At 44.8% G+C, this 19,321-nt stretch overlaps 1 protein-coding gene across 1 annotated transcript in view; it reads right to left on the bottom strand.

Annotated features, from left to right (window-relative positions):
• LOC145345097 (uncharacterized) overlaps positions 1-17,074 on the bottom strand; it is a 53,867-nt gene extending 36,793 nt beyond the window's left edge. Inside the window, exon 1 of the mRNA XM_080192699.1 lies at positions 16,846-17,074. Coding sequence (XP_080048825.1) covers positions 16,846-16,906 — 61 coding nt within the window. The 5' untranslated portion in view covers positions 16,907-17,074. The remainder of the gene's footprint in view (positions 1-16,845) is intronic.
• Positions 17,075-19,321: the final 2,247 nt, after the last annotated feature.

Below are 19,321 nucleotides of genomic sequence, written 5' to 3'. Positions count from 1 at the left end.
GAGATTGGTGGTAAGAGGAGGTGCCTCCTGGACATTGCCAGTATGGCAGTGCCAGCCAGGCCCCCTGCCACTGCCCAAGGGGCAAAGTATCAATATCCAAGGGGTACCCTTGCACTGCCCACTGGGCATCAGGCAGAGTCAAGTGGAGCAGGGCCACAGGGGGCAATTGGTGGGGGTGGTGGGGTCAGGCTGGTACTTTGTATAGGGATCCATAGCTGAGGGAGGGAAGGGCAGATTGGGGCTGGCCATCGGGGAATGGGGGTGGGTGGTAGTGTCGGGACTGCCGGGCATCGAGGTGGGGAGGTCGGGGTGATTGAGTCGGGCCAGTCGGGGTGGGGAAGGAGCGGGTGTTTGGGCTTGGCCTGGAGATGTCCGGGAGGCCAGCAATTGGAGGGTGAAGGGCTGTCGGTGACTGAGCTGGCCAGCGATCGGGATGCCGGCAGTGTGGGGCTACTGCACGTGCACCGATCTCCACTATGACAGATTGGCGCAAGCGCAATGGCCTACTCAGCACTATGTTGCCGGCCTGTCCAGTGGGAATAGGCCCTGTCCCGGATTTTCAATGTGATTCTTGCTAGGGCACATTGCAGTGCTCGAGTGCAGGAGATTCATTTTGAAAATCCCGCTAAAAAAAATGAGCAGGAGTTCCTCCAGTTTTTACGCGAATTCAGCACTTCGAATTTTTTGAGGAGAATCCAGCCCTTTTATTTATGTCATGCCTATTGTGACCTCAGGCATCAGAAAAAACTTTACAAAGAGCAAAGAACAAAGACAGCCTGGGAAACAGGCCCTTCGGCCCAACGAACCCGCGCCACCATTTTAACATTACCAGTCCCCCCCTCCACCGATGACCCTTATCTATTGTTTATGGCATTCCACATTGAGGGAAACTAATTTAGGGTCAATTTACTGCCAATAAAAAGATTTGCATTTATAAAGCACCTTCCATCACATGTCGTAGCTCTTCACAGTCAATAAAATGCAGTCGTTGTTGTAATATAGGAAAACATTTGCGTTAATGTGTGCTCAGCAAGCTCTAACAAATAGCAATAACATTAATGATTAGATAATCTGTTTAAGTGTTTGCAAGATAGGCCAGGACGCAGGAGAACTCCTCTGGTCCCCTTCAAATAGAAATAATGTTGGTATTAAAGGGACATTTAGTGAAACATAGAAACTAGAAACAGGAATAGGCCATTCGGCCCTTTGAGGCCGCTCCACCATTCATATTGATCATCAAATTAAATATCCTGAACCCCCCTTCTGCCCATATCCCTTGCCTCCTTTGGCCCCTGGAGCTATAACAGAAACATAGCAACGAAGTGCATTACCTCTTGTAAGCAGGAGCACTGTGTGCCTGTTGTAATTTGAACAATGGAATGTAGGGAAATCAGTTACTGCTTTACTGATTGATCAACAAACCATTTATCCTGTAAATCTTTTGCATTCTGTACAACTAATAAATATGTTTTTGATGCTCTGAGTAGACTTAACTCTTTTAATATTAGTATTACCGCCGATTGAGTTGTGCAAGTCAACCTTTGACTTATTAAAAAATGGGGCTGACTTATAAGATGTGAACCATTGGTGTTGGTGTGGGTGACTGCAGTTTTACATTTGCATAAAAAATACAAATCAAATCAACATGACAGGTTTTATTGAATATTGAATTCTATAAGGATACCTCTAACCACAATTACAGGGTTTTACATCTGAAAAATTCATTACCTTCAGCATCTGAGAAAAAAAATCCTTCACATTCATTCTGAGTTACTTTGACCATGGCATCATCATAAGGATCCCACTCTGGATCTGATGTGGCACTTTTGATTTCAGAATCATCCCTCCACAACAAATCAGTTTCCCCTCCATCCATTGAGTTGGATATTTCACATTTTTTACTGATCCAATGGCAGTTGTGACAAATAGAATCCCACGATTTGATGATGAAACCACACAAGACACCAAGTGGGGCAGCAAATATATTTTCACTCTTCGTGAATGTTTCTCCCTGGCTCCAATATCCGCCTATTCCATTCCATATGGACATGATCCTTGAATGGCTTGGGACACACGTTCAAAGGTTGAATCATAGAATCTCTACAATGCAGAAGGAGGCCCATTCAGTCTGCACTGATCACAATCCCACCCAGGCCCTATCCCCAAAACTCCATGTATTTACCCTAGCTAGTCCCCCTTGACATTAAGGGGCAATTTAGCATGGCCAATCCACCTAACCCACGCAAGTTTGGACTGTGGGAGGAAATCGGAGCACCCAGAGGAAACTCACGCAGACACAGGGAGAATGTGCAAACTCCAACAGGCAATGACCCAAGTCAGGAATCGAACCTGGGCCCCTGGCGCTGTGAGGCAGCAGTGCTAACCACTGTACCACCTTGCTGCCCCAGGTTGAACTTGGGATATTAGACCCCTGTTATTACTGCAATTTGGATGTTACCCCTCACAGACACTCTTGGTTAGATGTGATCTGAATATGTCCAACCCTATTAAGTTGTGTTCGAGTAGGCCATTGGATGTCTATTCCACACGATCTATAACTTCACTCCATCCTTATCCATTCAACAAACTTCATGGACATGCAAATCTGTACTGTAAGGAACTTGATTTTCAGCATGGTTTTACGTTTGATAATTATCACAGGCTTAAATTTCACTCTGTTGTCCATGCAGGCTAATGAATCTAGTCCTGTGGTTTTCACTGCAGCTGTTTTCAAACTTTTCCACTCTATAGCTTGGATGCCAGGCTTATTGAAATTAATGTTTATTTCATCCATGTTGCCAGTGTGACATTTTGGGTATTTTTGTCACGTCTGATGATGAATGGGAAGAGGTGATTTTGGCATTGGGGTCTTTTGGTGGTCTCAAAGCAATCTTGGTCTGCTACAACATGAGATATTTTTGTTCCATAAAAATGGCCACGCAAACTAACTGCTGCTCTGAAATCTTTGCTGGGCTCAGGGTTTGATTTGACCCACCTAAGTGTGTATAGACATATTAATTTTCTGGTGACAATTCTGACAATATTTGAAGATTCATCCCGATACATGCCTCTCAAGATCAGGCCAGGCACTTGGTCCCTGTTCTGATGGTGCATTTGGTCTTGGGCATCTTCTTCAGGGCTGATTCCTTCTTCTTTCATTCTCACACCAGTTTTTCACTAACCCTTTCATTAAATCACAGAAGCTCCTCACTATATAACAATTATAGCTTGAACCCAGCTTCGTATTTCATTCTGTTAGAGGACTCATTTCTCTCTGGTGTGTGGGTGTGTCTTAAGCTCCCAAAGCATGTCTTTGACAGCACAATCCTGCATCGGTTGCTTGATCCCTTGTGCTCACTTGCAGAGTGACTAAAACATTTCTGAAGTGAAAAATTGAGGCTGACTCTGAATGTGAAGATAAGCCATAGAAGAGGCTTATACAGAGGCCTAAACATGATTCTTGGTGCTGACAAATGGTCAGGTCAACTTGCATGTCGTTATTTGCATTGATTTGATTTTTAAAAATTATGAATTTGAATAAATGGATGAGAAAATGGTGAAAGATAGTGGGTGGGATTCTCCCAAAAATGTGTCAGATTCGCATAAAAACTGGAGTGAATCACGCTGTTTTTTTAAAGCAGCATTTTCAAAATGAGTCTCCACACTCTGTACACTGCAGAGTTCTCTTGTGTGAATCACGCTGAAAATCCAGGGGTGAGCCTATTCCTGCTCAGGAGGAACATAGCACTGAGCGGGCCACTGAGCACGTGCTGATCTCTCAGTGCCAAGATTGGCGTGTGCACAATGGCTGCACAATGCTGATCACTGGCCAGCACAGCAACCCTGTGTTGCTGGCACACAGACCCCCACCCTTCCCACTCACCCGACAGCATGATTGTTGCCCCCTGACCCCAATGTGTCTGGACCAGCCGTGAATCCGCCCGACTGGCCCGCCTCGATATCCCCCTCCATCCCAGCAGCCTCAATCTCCTCTCACCCCAAAGTACTGATCCTCCCCCCACCACCGGCAACCCCGAGTACCCCCCAGTTCTGACCGCCACCCTCCATGCAGTCCCTAACCCCCAAACAGGCTGACCACCCCAAAGGCCAGCCTTGATTGCTGTCCACCCTCCCTCTACCGTTGAGTGGGAAGTGGCAGTGAGATCTCCCGCTCCCAGCGATCTCCCCCAAGAGGCCTCGCCCTTTTAGGCCCTGCCCCCTTGGCACAGTCTAATACCCAGTGGGTAGTGCCAAGGTGGCCTCTGAGCATTGGCAGTTTGCCCCTTGGACAGTGCCAAAGGGTCTGGCTGGCACAGTCAAGCTGGCAATGTCCAGGATGCACCCCATCTCGCCCTGACCTTCTGTGGGACCTTGATAGCTTCCCCTTCACTGCAGCGGTGTCGGGCTGCCAGCTCCCCGCTAGTGGGTCGTTATTGTAAACCCTGCTGGAGTGAAATACTACTGGCTGGAAGTTGAAGACACTGGAGGGACTGGAGACATTAGCCCAGGGCCTGCTAATTAGATTCAAATGCTAATTCAAATAAATTATACAACTCAGCACCAATTTCTGGCATGGAGCTGACAACACCAGAAATCCAGTGCCCAGAGAGGCCATGGCAACCAGCCATTTGAGTCTACTAGCTCGAAGATCACTCCCCTTCCTCTGCCCCCAGACTGCCCTTACCATGTTTTCCCAGTTATTAATGAGGCTGAGAAAGAGGCGCCTTTAGTGCCTCTGCCAAAGGTTTTCTTATCCAGTTGATACTGAAGCCCTCCTTCTACTTTGTAGCACTAAATTGAAGCTAACATCAATCACTTAAAATGAACTTATTAGCCTCATGATTTTTAATCACGATGAGCTTGTTTTGCAACATTTTTGCATGCTTGTTGTCAGACTATGTTCTATTGCCCTATTCCTGCCTTCTGACTCAACTGTTTTCTCTGAATTCCATCCATTGCTTCACTGCTGACTTATACTTCTTGGGATAAACCAGTTTGACACCATTTCTATGATGCTAACGTCAGCTCCAATTATTAGCGTTCAGTCATATTGATAATGCGTAATGGTCCCACAAGCATGAGCAAGTTAATGAATATTAAGAGAACTTGCATTTACTTTTTAGCAGCGTTCAGGAACTTAGATCATCCTAAAGTGCTTCACAGCTAAATATATCTATTGACCACTAGCTGTTGTAAATTTTCACACATAAGAGACTGTGTCATTACTGTGAGAAGCTACTGGATAAAATAACACCACTGTAATTGCTAAGTCGATATAGACTAATGATGATTGAAGCCTTTGAACTCTTTATCTATACTTAGAGGTGAGAAAGAGCAATCCAATTATATGAAGGTAGACTTGAGGGACCCGATTTTATGGGTGTGAAAAATGGGTAAAGTCAGGCATGAGGTGATTAATGCGGTCCGCACCCACGTCCGCGCAAATGCCCACTTTACCAAGACCCGAAAATGGCCGCGATCCAAACCGCGCTCGAAACTGGTGCAATGGCAATTTAAATGCATCTGCATGCATTTAAATTGAATTAATGAACTGCCCGTCCAACTTCATCAGCATTTCCCCTTTAACCATCGCGATCGCCTGTCCAAATTTGGCACGAAACAGATCTGCTCGGCAAAGGTCTGTTTCAGGCATTCCAGCTTCTAAAGAGGTAAGGTCAGAGCTCCCAGCAGCTCTCTAACTCAGATTGATGTTGAAGAGGGGAGAGGGGAGGGGGAGGGGGGATGGGGGAGGGGGCCAGATCATTCTCTGGTGGGGGTGGGGAGGAGGGAGGCCCAATCGTTCTCTGTTGGGGGTGAGGGGGAGGCTAGATCACTCTCTGGCTGGGGGGGGTGGGGGGGGTGGGGGGGGGGGGGTGGGGGGGGTGGGGGCGGGGGGAGGAAGGCCCCATTATTCTCTGGCGGGGGGAGGAGGGAGGCCCGATCATTCTCTTGTGGGAGGGGGGTGGAAAACGGAGGACCGATCAATCTCTGGTGGGGGAACAGGGTGGGGGGGGGGGGCGCACGGGCAGGGGGACTGCTGCCACTCTAGGGGCAAATCGGTTGGGGGGGAAGGGGGCAGAGGGTTGCGATCAGTCTGGGTAGCTGGGGAGGGGGGGGGCGGGGTGGATGGATAAGGGGGAACAGTTATGTTGTAGGGGTGGGGCAATATCTGTGGGGGCCGTCGCTCCCGGGCTGCTTTAGCTGCTTTGTGCGGCCCGGGAGCGATGTGATAGGGGTGCATTTTTCAAATTTATTTTCACTGTGCATGCGCAGTTCAAAGCTCTGATCAGAGCTGCAGTGGTTCGGGCACGATAAGCCCCGCCCACAGCGCAATTCAGACTTGTGATTGTTTTCAGGCAAAGTGCGTATGGGGGCACCTGAGAGCAGTTTTCCAAGTCAGGTCTGTATTGCGCCCAGATTCAGTGATTCTTAGAATCAAAATGGTAAAATTGGTCCAAGAATGAAATAATGCCACAATATTTTCCAGAACAAAATTAAAAAATATGTTTAGTTTTGGAAAAAAATAATGAAATAGCGAATGATTTTTCTTTATTTTTGACTTGCTCAATTATGTTTATCCAAAATTGGATTTTAAGGATAAATATAAACCAAAAGAGCAAAGACTAGAAAAGTTGCATTTCTATGGACCATTTGTCACACTCGCAGGATGTTGCATAAGCCTTTACACAAAATATAGAATTATTCTTCCACCTCCATTCTATCACTTGTAACCACTGTTGTTTCAATGATGAGCTGATTATGTACTGAACAGTGACCCATCATGAGGCACTCATCTACTTAGCTATTATAAAAGTTTGGTATATATGTAAACGTGATGTTCTTCATGCTTCAGTTGTCTATCAACACTGATTGTGTACACTTGAATCATACCAGATGAAAGGAGAAACCAAAGCGTTCATTTGGAATGTACAAACTCTCCAGTAACAGAACAGGTTAAAGTACATTCCATCTTAAAGTTACCTGACCAGCCAGCAGTTACACATTGAGCGATGTTGGTCTGTTTTTAACTTAACAACAATTAGTATTTGTGGTTTTAAGGCACATGGATCCGGCTTAGCAAAATGGTGCATTCTCCATTACTTTATAGATTAATGGACCACTTAATGTTGGTATTAGAGAGATTCAAAATACCCTGGGATTAAAACACTGTTAAAGACTATTAATGATGTGGCGATGCCGGCGTTGGATTGGGGTAAACACAGTAAGAAGTCTCACAACACCAGGTTAAAGTCCAACAAGTTTATTTGATAGCAAACCCACAAGCTTTCGGGGTTTGTTCCTTCATCAGGTGTGTGAGTTCATTCACCTGACGAAGTGAATTAACTCACCTGACAAAGGGACAAACCCCGAAAGCTTGTGTGTTTATTATCAAATAAACTTGTTGGACTTTAACCTGGTGTTGAGACTTCTTACTGCAAAGACTATTAAAATAGAGTGCATTAATTTAGCATAAGAGTCACAGGCTGCCTTATACATATACTTTACAGAGGAACTTTTTGCATAGAAACACATAAGCCCACAGTTAAAGGATTCAAACATGTATTTCTGAAAAGCATATTATTGAAAAAAGCATACATCTTGGCTAATGGCACTGAGCTCTAAGACATCATAGGAAGTAGTCATTCTTTATAACAACACACTCACAGAAGCATAGCTCTTACTGGCAATGGGCCCTAGATAATATTCATAGATAATGGAACCCCTGCAGTACAGAAAGAGTCATTTGGCTCATCAAGTCTGTACCGATCACAATCCCACCAGACCCTATTCCCGCCACCTCACGCATTTACTTTGCTAATCCCCCTGACAATATGGTCAATTTAGCATGGCCAATCCAGCTAACTTGCACATCAGTGGACAGTGGGAGGAAACCGAAGCACCCATGGGATGGATAGGATAGAGGTGGAAAGACTCTTCCCGCTCAAAAAAGACAGTAGGACTAGGGGGCACAGCCTCAAGATAAAGGGGGGGCGGTTCAGAACGGAGTTGAGGAGGAACTTCTTCACTCAAAGGGTGGTGAATCTCTGGAATTCTCTGCCCGTTGAAGTGGTGGAGGCTGCCTCGCTAAATATTTTTAAGAAGCGGGTTGATGGGTTTTTGATAAGAGAGGGGATTAAGGGTTATGGGGAGAGGGCGGGAAAGTGGAACTGAGCCACGACAGATCAGCCATGATCTTATTGAATGGCGGGGCAGGCTCGAAGGGCCAGATGGCCTACTCCTGCTCCTATTTCTTATGTTCTTATGTTCTTTAGAAGAAACCCACACAGACACGGGGAGAATGTGTAAACTCCACACAAACAGTGACCCAAGGCTGCAATTAACCTGGAACCCTGGCGCTGTGAGGTAGCGATGCTAATCACTGTGCCACTCAGAATATTTCATCAACCAAGGACAAAGTTAGTGATCCCAGACAGCTTAATGAATAGACAAAGTATTAAACCAGGCAAGATGGTCTGGAGCAACCAACAGATGGCTATGGGAAAGCCAGTCAGAAATCATTTGTAATCACTGTTCCCATGTTATCGGAGCATAAATGTAATTGGTCAAGGCATGTAACATTTACTAATAATGATTGACCTGTACTAATGATGATTAGTTCATTTCTGACTGGGACGAGTCAGTGGATGTGTAAAATGACTTTTGGAAATTGTATAATTATATTGCCAATACGATGTAACTTCAGAGCAGTGTTGGAATGCCTAACACTTGTCTCCCAGCATACTTTGGTCAATGAAGAACATCTTTCACTGTATACTGTCGCCCTGAGACTTTGTATTAGCCAGAGTTCAGCTCAATACTTAGCCTCTGAAAAAACTCTGCATTGGAAAATACAAAATGGGCAAAAGCAAAAACCAAATGGTTACCTTTAATTATGAGGCCCACCTAGGCTTGATAGAGTTGAACATACAAAACTGAGGAATACTGTAACATGTTTAGTATTACAGTTGAATCAGTTAGCGAGAAATAGAACAATAGAATCATAGAATCCCTACAGTGCGGAAGGAGGCAACTCTCCATCAAATCTGTACTGACCCAAACTGGACAATGTGTTAGTGACATTCCAACACACTAACTGGAATTTTGCCAGCACCTGGGCCGTGAGAATGGAGGTCAGGGGCTGCTTCAATAACATGATAGGCTACCCAACGTTGTCAAATGGTCAGGGTGGATTCCCAGTGGTGAGCTAGGAAGCTGGCCGGTCTGGTTGCCAACAGTGATTAAGCATGGAAGTTTCACCACACCCCAGCCATTAGTCAGCTAACACATTCATCCTTGCGTCACATTGCCTTCCTACTTTCCAAGTGGAAAGCAAAAAGGCTCACCACCCAATTAGATGCTACTTTGCTGTCAGCCAAACAACCTTTTTTTTCCCCCATTTACCAGCATTTTTATATCTGGGAAAGAGAAATGTTCAGAAAAATGACAAAAGAACCAACCCTTTTGAATGGCTAGATGGTTTTTCACCAGGGTTCTTCGCAGCAGGGTAAATGCCTGGAGACTCTAGGCCAATCCTGGAGGGGGTGGCAATCCTACAAGCTGCTGTGCAGACTCAGGTGCCCACCCCATGGAGGTAGGGAACTGATTTATGTTACTAAGGCCGTGATTAGCAGCCACTGAGCCAGTTTGCAACATTGGATTTCCCTGCCACTTTCCTCCCCACCCCCCACCATCAAAGTCATATCAGGAGGAGGCTGCCAGCTATATGGAGATGGCCTGCCTGAGGGAGCCAAGGGGAACCACCCGACTGGAAGTATCATGGCTTACACAGCAGGAAAGGCAGCCCTCATAGCCCCTTCAATCCCCTAGATGGGTTTCCTCTCCAATGAATAGCCCCCTAATTTTTGATTTACTTTCTTGGATTCACCTGGAGATTACTGAGCTGTGCCAGCAATGATCACCGCTCCCTACTACTAAGGTGGGACCACTAAGGTTTCAGAGCTGCCAGTCCTCTGATTGGGCCAGCAACATCAGGAGATCATAAGATATGTAGGGACAGATAGTGTTGAAGTGGGAAGGCTACAGAATGATTTAGACAGTTAGAAGAGTGGGCAAAGAAGGGGCAAATGGAATACAATGTGGGAAAGTGTGAGGTTATGCGCTTTGTAGGAAGAATAGAGGCAATAGGCTATTTTTTAAATGGGAAAAGGATGCATGTTCAGTAGGCAGTTAAGAAGGCAAATTCAATGTTAGCATTCATTTCTAGAGGGATAGAATACAAGAGGAGGGATGTATAAGGCTCTGTTCAGACCCCATTTGGAATATTGTGAGCAGTTTTAGGTCCCATACTTAAGGAAGGATGTACTGGCCTTCAGGGGCTCCAGAAGAGGTTCACAAGAATGATCCCAGGAATTAAGGGTTTGTCATATGAGGAGCAGTTGAGGAGTCTGGTCTATCCTCGGTGGAGTTTAGAAGGATGAGGGAGGGGTCTAATTGAAACTTACAGAATACTGAGAGGTTTGGATAGAGTGGATGTGGAGAGGACGTATCCACTACTGGGAGAGTTTAGAACTTGAGGGCACAATCTCAGAGTGAAGGGAAGTTCCTTTAAAATCGAGGTGAGGAGGAATTTCTTCAGCCAGAGAGTGGTGAATCTGTGGAATTCATTGTCACAGAGAGCTGTGAAGGCCAGGTCATTAAGTGTCTTTAAGACAGACATAGATAGCTTCTTGATCAATAAGGGGATCAAGGGTTATAGGGAGAAGGCAGGAGAATGGGGATGAGAATCATAACAGTCGTGATTGAATGGTGGAGCAGACTCAGTGGGCGGAGTGGCCTAATTCTGCTCCTATACCTTTATGGTCTGTTGGTCAACTGCTGTTCTGAATTGGATGGCAGACCTGCAGGTGGCCACTGCCATCAAGTGTGGGCTTGGAACAGGCTTTTTGCCTTGACATCGGGGTCCTAAAGCTGCAGCATAATTCAGCCCATAATATGAAGGTGGATTGAGGAGGAATATCTGAACAGTTCATTCCAGAACACAGTTGTATGAGATAGAGAAGAACTGGTACAGAAAGAAGAATGCGTGACTGACAGCTGTGTGGGAAGCGGAACCTAGTCAAGGCAGGGAAGGAGAAACCAAGAAAGCTGACCTTGTCCAATTGGTGTGGGGTACTAGATATTTGTGAGGATATGGAGAAAGTCTAAGGGAAAAGTCAAAACACTTTTTAAATTCATTCATGGGATGTGTTGTTGCTTGCTGGGCCAGCTTCGTTTAAATACCATCAGGGATTTGCAGAGTCAACCACTTGGTATGGGTTTGGAAACACATGCAGGCCAGACCAGGTAAGAATGGCAGATTTCCTTCCCTAAAGGACATTAGTGAACTAGCTGGGTTTTGTAACAATGGAGCTGTGGAGCAGGAGGTGGTTCAAGTTGAGGAAGAACAATAATGTAAGGTTGTCGTTGTAGGAACTTTGACAATTAGGGGAATAGAGATCAACCTCTTCAGTCATGAGTCAGATTCCAGAAGGTGTCAGCAGCTGGAAAGGAACTTAGAAAGGGAAGGGGAAAGAACCAATAGTTGTGGTTTATGCCGGAACCAGAAACATAAGAATGAACAGGGAGTATTAGGAAGATAATTGAAACACATGGCAGCTAATGTGATAATCTTTAGATTACTACCTTGAAATCGGGATAAACTAATCAGGAATGAAGAAGAGGAGGAAGATGAAGAAGATTGGTGTGGGTAGGAGTGGCTCCATTTCATGAGAAACTGCCCTGAGACTGAGACAGGAAGCAGCTGTACTGTTGGGTTGAGCAGTCCCTGATCCAAGCTGGGACCAATGCATGAGCAGAAAGGCAAAGTAGTCTTAGAATCATGGAATCATGGAATCCCTACAGTGCAGAAGGAGGCCATTCGGTCCATCAAGTCTGCACCAACCACAATGCCACCCAGGCCTTATTCTTGTAACCCTACATATTTATCCTGCTAATCCCCATGACATTAAGGGGCAATTCAGCATGGCCAATCGACCTAACCTGCACATCTTTGGACTGTGGGAGGAAACCGGAGCGCCCAAAGGAACCCCACGTGGACACAGGGAGAATGTGCAAACTCCACACAATCAGTGACCTGAGGCTGGAATCGAATCCGGGCCCTGGTGCTGTGAGGCAGCCGTATTCACCACTGTGCCATCATGCCGCCCATATGCCACTGTGCCGCCCATCATGTGGAGTGAACTTTAAACCAATAAAGTGGAGGTGGAGGATTTGGATATAAATAAGTGTAACATAAAAAGATAAGGATGGGAGCAAAGGTCAGCACATAAAAATGTGGATAAGATCATAGAATTGTAGAATCTCATTTGCCCCAGCGAGTCTGCACTGACCACAATCCCACCCAGCCCCTAAACCGTAACCCTACATATTTACCCTGTTAGTCTCCTCACACTAAGGGGCAATTTACCATGGCCAATCAACCCAACCTGCACATCTTTGGATTGTGAGAGAAAACTGGAGAACCTGGAAGAAACGCACGCAGACATGAGGAGAATGTGCAAACTCCTCACAGACAATGACCCAAGCTGGGAATCGAACCCAGATTCTCTGGCGCTGTGAGGCAGCAGTGCTAACATTGTGCCACTGTGCCACCCCCAGTTCATTTTGACATTTATGGTACGAAAAAGTGATAGGAAGTAAACATAAAATGCCTCGAGAGAAATAAAGCAGGAGCAATGAAAAAATAAGAGCATATTGTATTACTGGTATAGCGATGCATACAGCAATAGTAACAGAAAGTCTGACAAAACAGAAATTGTGCAAAAAAAACCTAGAGCATATGACAGTTATCCAAATAAGACTATGCATACGTGCAGGATAAACAATAAAACAAGTAAGTTCAAAGAATAAATACAGTATAAAGGGTATGATTTAGTAAAGCTCACAACAAACTGGAAGGAAAATATCTCATGTTGTAAGATCAACAAGGGCAGGGAAGCTGGGGAGAAAGGAAGGAGGAGCAGCAATTTCGATAAAAGAAACAACTACAAAAGTAAAAAGAAGAGATTTCAGGAAGGGTGAGCAGGCAGGGTGAATTAAAGGAGCTGCAAAAGATGCAAAACTTTGATCAAAGTTGTGAATGAAACTCCTGATCCAAAAGACATAACGGCAAGATATATAAATGTAGACAGCAGAGAAAAAGATAGCAAAAACAACTTGATTATAATGGGGGATTTTAATGTTCACACAAACTGGGAGAAGCAGAAACACGTAAGCAACAATTATCTAATATTTATCCATGCGCTAGTTTTCTGGAACATTGGCTCAACTTTAGTGGTCAGCAACAGACAACCACACCAACCATTCATTACACTTATACCTCCCCACAGATAGGTGAAGGCCAACTTGGAGAGCAACTTCCAAAAGCAAAATACTATGGACGATGGACATCTAAAATAGAAACAGAAAACGCTGGAAACACTGCAGATTTAGCAGCATCTGATGACCTGAATCATTAACTCTGCCTTTTCTCTCTCCACAGGTGCTGCCAGACCTGCCGAGTATTTCCAGTATTATCTGTTTTAATTTCAGACAGCAACTTCCACTGCACTGGAGTGTTATGGTAAGGTTATGTAAGGCATGGGTGAGGCCGAATTTAGAGTACTGTGTGCAGTTTTGGTACAGGAAGAATGTAAATAAGGTTGAATGAGTGCAGAGAAGGTTCATGAGGATGTTGCCGGGACTTGAGAAGCTGAGTTACAGAGAGAGATTGAATAGGTTAGGACTTTATTCCCTGAAGCGTAGAAGAATGAGGGGAGATTTGATAAAGGTGCATAAGATTTTGATGGGTATAGATAGAGTGAGTGCTAGCAGGCTTTTTCCACTGAGGCTAGGGGAGAGAAAAACCAGAGGGCATGGGTTAAGGGTGAAAGGAGAAAAGTTTATAGGGAATATTAGGGTGGGCTTCTTCACACAGAGAGTGGTGGGAGTGTGGAATGAGCTGCCGGATAAAGTGGTAAATGCGGGGTCACTTCCAAAATTTAAGAAAAACTTGGACGGGTACATGGATTAGAGGGGTGTGGAGGGATATGGTCCGAGTGCAGGTCAGTGGGACTAGGCAAAAAAATGGTTCAGCAGAGACAAGAAGGGCCAAAAGGCCTGTTTCTGAGCTGTAATTTTCTATGGTATTCTATGGTTTTCCTGGCTTCCATGCTTAACTGCTCACAAGTGGTGACTGGAGGCTGCTCCGATCTGCTGTTTAATAATGGTGAGCACTGATAGCCTTACTGTAAAATCTAAGCCAAAATGCTTAAGAACTGACAAAAGAACTGATTTTATTAGATACAGTCATGAGTACCAAGGTGCAATTGGCCAACAATTTGATAGTCAGGGTAAATCAAGCAACAATGTCCAGAATATGACCAAATATTCATAAGAAAGTTGAAAGGAAGAAGAGTCACAAATCAAGGTTCAAACCTTAATAATTGCAGCAACACTACAAAGAATGGGAGATGTTCAAACAATTTGATACAAATGAACACAAGACCAGAACAAAACCCTAAAAGGCAAAAAAAATCTTGTGCAGTTAAGCAACCAACGTAAGACAGAGTATCAAGCTAAAAGGAAAGGCTTACGCAAATCAACGGAGAATTGACAAGGAAGTATTAAAAGGTACAAGGAGGAATCTGAAAAAAATCTTGTAAGGCTATTGTTACAATTTCAGTTGTGTTACTACTGGACTAGTCAGATCCCAGAGTGAAAGCTGGCCTGATAGATCCTAACTTTTATATTTTTTAGTAAGTGTGAAGGTAAGTTACTGAACACATTCAGAGGAGTCTGCTGAAGAACTTTTAACACAAAAGTAAAACATTTATTCAAGCAAAATGAACGAGATTACACTAGACAAAATGATTGTAAAGATCTCAATGCAAAGACAAGACATATTCGCTATTCCTTCACTGTAGCTATATATTTGTAGACCCTCAACAACCACTTGGTCAACTTGGAAATGCTGTTCCTGAACAGCGGCAGTGTGACTGCCAACTTAGAAAGATAAAACAATTACTATATCTATCTTAAATGCTAATATTCAGAATAAATATGCAGTACATGTGGTCCAACTCATGAACTGTGGTCAGAATCACCACACTCCATACTAAATGACAGATGTGACCACAGCAGACTCTATGGATTTCTCAACAACCCACCCTGATGCTTGCTGCATAGTGGGAAAACTGGCCTCACTGAAACTCTGGCTTTCTCACAATTCCCATATTTAAAAATCAATTCTCTTCAAACGTTACTCCCATTCTGGATGGCTTCAGCAAGGATCCATCTCCTGAGTTTCAATCTCTCCTTCTGAGGTTCTCTTCTTCTGGATCTCTGTGTATTCTGAGCAAGTTTCAACTTCCAAGCACACTTTCAGGTCTTCAGCCATGCCAGGCAGTGCACCACTGTTCCAAGGGGTATCTTTGTCCTTGTGGCCCACAGCATGGAGTTGCCAACATCTGGTTGTCCTCTCAGGTCTGCTGGGCTCCTCTCATGGCCACTTTACTTCAAGTTTGCTCCTCATAGCTCTCACTTTAGAGCCTTTTTCTTTACTCCTGTTGCTTATTTTGACTCAACATGTCCTTTCTCTGATCCTTCTCTTTGTTCCTGCTGGTTTGGGACCACCTTCTTGGATTGGGACCTTTTCCCTCAACAACCACCTCGCCAATTTGGGACTGCAGGTTCTGAACTGTGACTGCCAATTTGGGTAAGTATTGGAGCTCATTACACTATCAGGAAATGTTTTAATATGTATGTTAAGAGAGAGATGGTAATAGGGAATGCATGTCCATTAAAGACAGATGCTGGTGACATTGTAATTAATTTTAAAATGATTAGAATTACATTAATTCTACCATTCCCTGGCTTTCTGGTGACAATCCTCTTCTGGCCAGCTTTCCATTTTTCACCAACCAAAAACTGAGCTCTTCCAAAACTCTGCTTCCTGCCTCTTACCCCGCCACAGGTCCTGTCCACCCAGTACTCCAGTGCAACTATCCTGCTTCCTAGCCCGGCAACATCCCAATTTTGCCATTCTGTTCACTGTTTTCAAATTCACCCATGGCTTCACCCCTCCCTATCTCCGCAATCTTCTCCAACCCTAAACTCCTCATATATCTCTGCCCCTCCAATTCTGGCTTCTTCTGCATATTATACACTCCACCACCATTCTGGACATGTGGACCAACTATTGGCCAGTACTGCATACCATGCATGGCCATGCATTCAGCTGCTTATTCCTTAAACTCTGGAATCCCCATTCTAAACTTCCCTGCCTCTGTAACATTCCTTAAGGCAATCCTTCAAACCTTTCTCTGTGACCAAACCTTTAATGACCTACCCAAATGTCTCCTTATGTGGCTAGGTGTCCAGTGTTGACTAATGAAGTGTTTGTGAACTGTTTTCATTGGTGCCTTTTACTTTGTTGAAGGTACTGTACAAATGAAAGTTTGTTGGTTTGTATTCGCGCTCTATGAATGAGTGGAGAAAAAGGAAAGTGTTTCTTTGTGTGATATCCTGTTTGATATTCTAATGACTGAAGCAGCGCTGCAAGAAACCTTGTCTAATTGATAGGCTGATTGTTTGACACAAATTGCTGGGTATATAAATAATAGTTTTATTTGCGCTTCTCAATGATAGCCATAAAGTGTCAACACTACCTCTGTATTACTGTCCCGGAGCAAAGTGCACTATCCCGTTGCTAGCAGCCGCAATTTGTTTGGCCAACATGTATAATTCAAGCCCCATACCGTGAGGCATTATAAATCTGATTGATTTCAGACAGTAAAACTAACGTTCGGCAGGAGAAGGAAATGAAAAGTCACATCTCAGTCTCACCTGTAACTTCTGAAAGAATGAAGAGGGTCATGAGGAGAAGTGATGTTGTGGGCATTTTCATGCCAGTGCAGGAACGGTCCAGTTCATCTACTCGCAGCGGAGCCCTGAGCTGAACTGCAGGGGAATTTCCCGCAGCCTCGCTGCTCCCACAGAGCGTCCCGGCTGCTGGCGAACGTTGAGAGGTCTGGGGAAGGGAAAGCGCTCTCCACAGCGCTGTGCCCTGCTAGGAGGCGTGCTGTCAACAAAAGTATTTGAATGAACACACGCTCCTTGCACTCAGGGGGCGGGTGTGTCTCCGAGAGCAGCATGATGCTGAGTCAAACGTGTGGAACTGTCAAAGGGTGGTTTCGTTCAAGTCGTTCTGTTGCTCCTTGACAATTCACCACCTCGCCTTCAGCGACATTCCAGAGTGTGAAATAGGAGTGTTGTTCCAGACCCTCAGGCCAGGGTGAATCTGGCACTGTGGAAGGAAGTGTGGATGGAAATTAGAAAGAGACCTGGCTGGCCACTGATTGGGGCAATATCTCGACTAGAAATCCGGGAAAGAGATTTGCAGCGTTAATGGAAGATTGTTTTGTAAAAAACAGTATGAAAAAAAGAGAAAACATTCTGGAGGATGAATAAACAGAGACGGTCCCATCTCTCACACAACGATGGGCGAGGTATCACTGATTGAAATATCACAAGAATTGTTGAGCTTATAAAAAAACTCAAATCAATCCAAAAGGTAAGTGGATACTTGAAGGAGAAAAAAAAGCAAGGATCCAGGGAAAAAGCAGGAAAATGGGGTTAACTGGATTGCTTTTCAAAAGAAACAACAGAATGGATGGCCAAATTACTTCCTTTTTTCATTAGAGTCACACGTAGGCTTTACATTAACACTGCAATGAAGTTACTGTGAAAATTCCCTAGTTGCCACACTCTGGCACCTGTTCAGATACACTGTGGGAGAATTTAGCATGGCCAATACACCTAACCAGCACGTCTTTCGAATTGTGGGAGGACACTGGAGCACCCAAAGGAAACCCACACAGACACGGGGTACAATGTGCAAACGCCACACAGACAGTGTCCCAAATTGGGAACTGGCCCCTGGCACTGTGAGGCAGTTGTGGTAACCACTGTGCCACCATGCTGTCCTTCTGTGCTCAGCTGGTCTATAATTCGTTGATTCTATTTAAATTTATTAATTCTAAGAGTACAAATTTAGTCTGCATGTGAAGATTTGTCTGAGTATTACAGGTTTGAATATTGCTAAAGGAGACATGAGAAGGTGATTTTGAATATTATGGAATAGTACAAAGCAAAGGTCCCAATACTAAAGGCACTCTTGCCTGAAAGGGCTGACTAAACTATTCACCAAGGCTATTGAGGGTAGGACGGAATTTGGCATAAGGCAAAAATCGGTTCATAGAAACAGGAAATTGGAACAGAAGGAGGTCCTTCAAGCCTCCTCCATTATTCATTGTGATCATAGCTGATCATTCAACTCAGTAACCTGTTCCCACTTTCCTTCCATATCCTTTTGATCCCCTTTGCCTCAAGAGCCACATCTAATTCCTCCTTGAAAACATGCAACATTTTGGCTTCATCTGTTTGCTCATCACTCTCTGGGTGAGGAAATTTCTTCTCATCCCTGTTCTAAATAGTCTATCCCATATCCTTAACGTGGACACACATACATGAGGATGGCCTCAACTTAGATCTTGGGCTCATGTCACACTATGGGCTCAATTTTACCATCAAGATGTCCACATTTTCAGGTGCAAAAACTTGGTAAAGTCAGGCATGAGGCGAGTAGCGCAATTTGCAACCATCTCTGTGCCAGTTCCCTCTTTACCAAGGCCTGAAAATGGACACAATCAGGACCACGTAGGAGAAGGAGAGAGCAGAGATCCCAGCAGTTCCATGCACGAGTGTCCTTCGACCAGATGTTGGACATCGTGTGCCACCGACATCTCCGACTCCGAAAGGAGACAGTGCAACACCTGTGCAACCTGTTGCAGGACCTGGCACTTAGAGGTGGGGCGGGGTCACTCACTCTTGGCAGCTGTCAAATTGATGGCTGCTCTAAATTTCTACGCTACTGATCCTTTCCAGAGCCTGAACGGAGACATCTTTGGCATCTCCCAATCTGCTGTGCATACCTGTGTGAGGCAGATCACTGAAGCCGTGTATGCCCGGGCTGGCCAGTTCAACAAATTTTACCTGGACCAAATGCAGCAGGAAGCCCAGGCTGCAGAGTTCGCAGCCATTGCTGGGATGTCTAACGTGCAGGGGGTGATTGACTGCACACACTTTGCCCTCAAGGGCCCCCTACAGAATCCACAAAGATTTGTAAATAGGAAGGGATTCCTTTTCCTGAATGTTCAGTTAGTGTGTGACAATAATATGATCATCATGCATATCTGCGCCAGACATCCAGGCAGCGTAATGACAGCTTCATTGTCAGGACCTTGGACATCCCGGAGGCATT

This window comes from Carcharhinus amblyrhynchos, chromosome 7 (assembly GCF_965287045.1).
Source record: "Carcharhinus amblyrhynchos chromosome 7, sCarAmb.v2.hapA, whole genome shotgun sequence".
Taxonomy (NCBI): domain Eukaryota; kingdom Metazoa; phylum Chordata; class Chondrichthyes; order Carcharhiniformes; family Carcharhinidae; genus Carcharhinus; species Carcharhinus amblyrhynchos.
The sequence above is the reverse complement of the archived record's forward strand: the minus strand, read 5'-3'. Positions and strand labels throughout refer to the sequence as shown.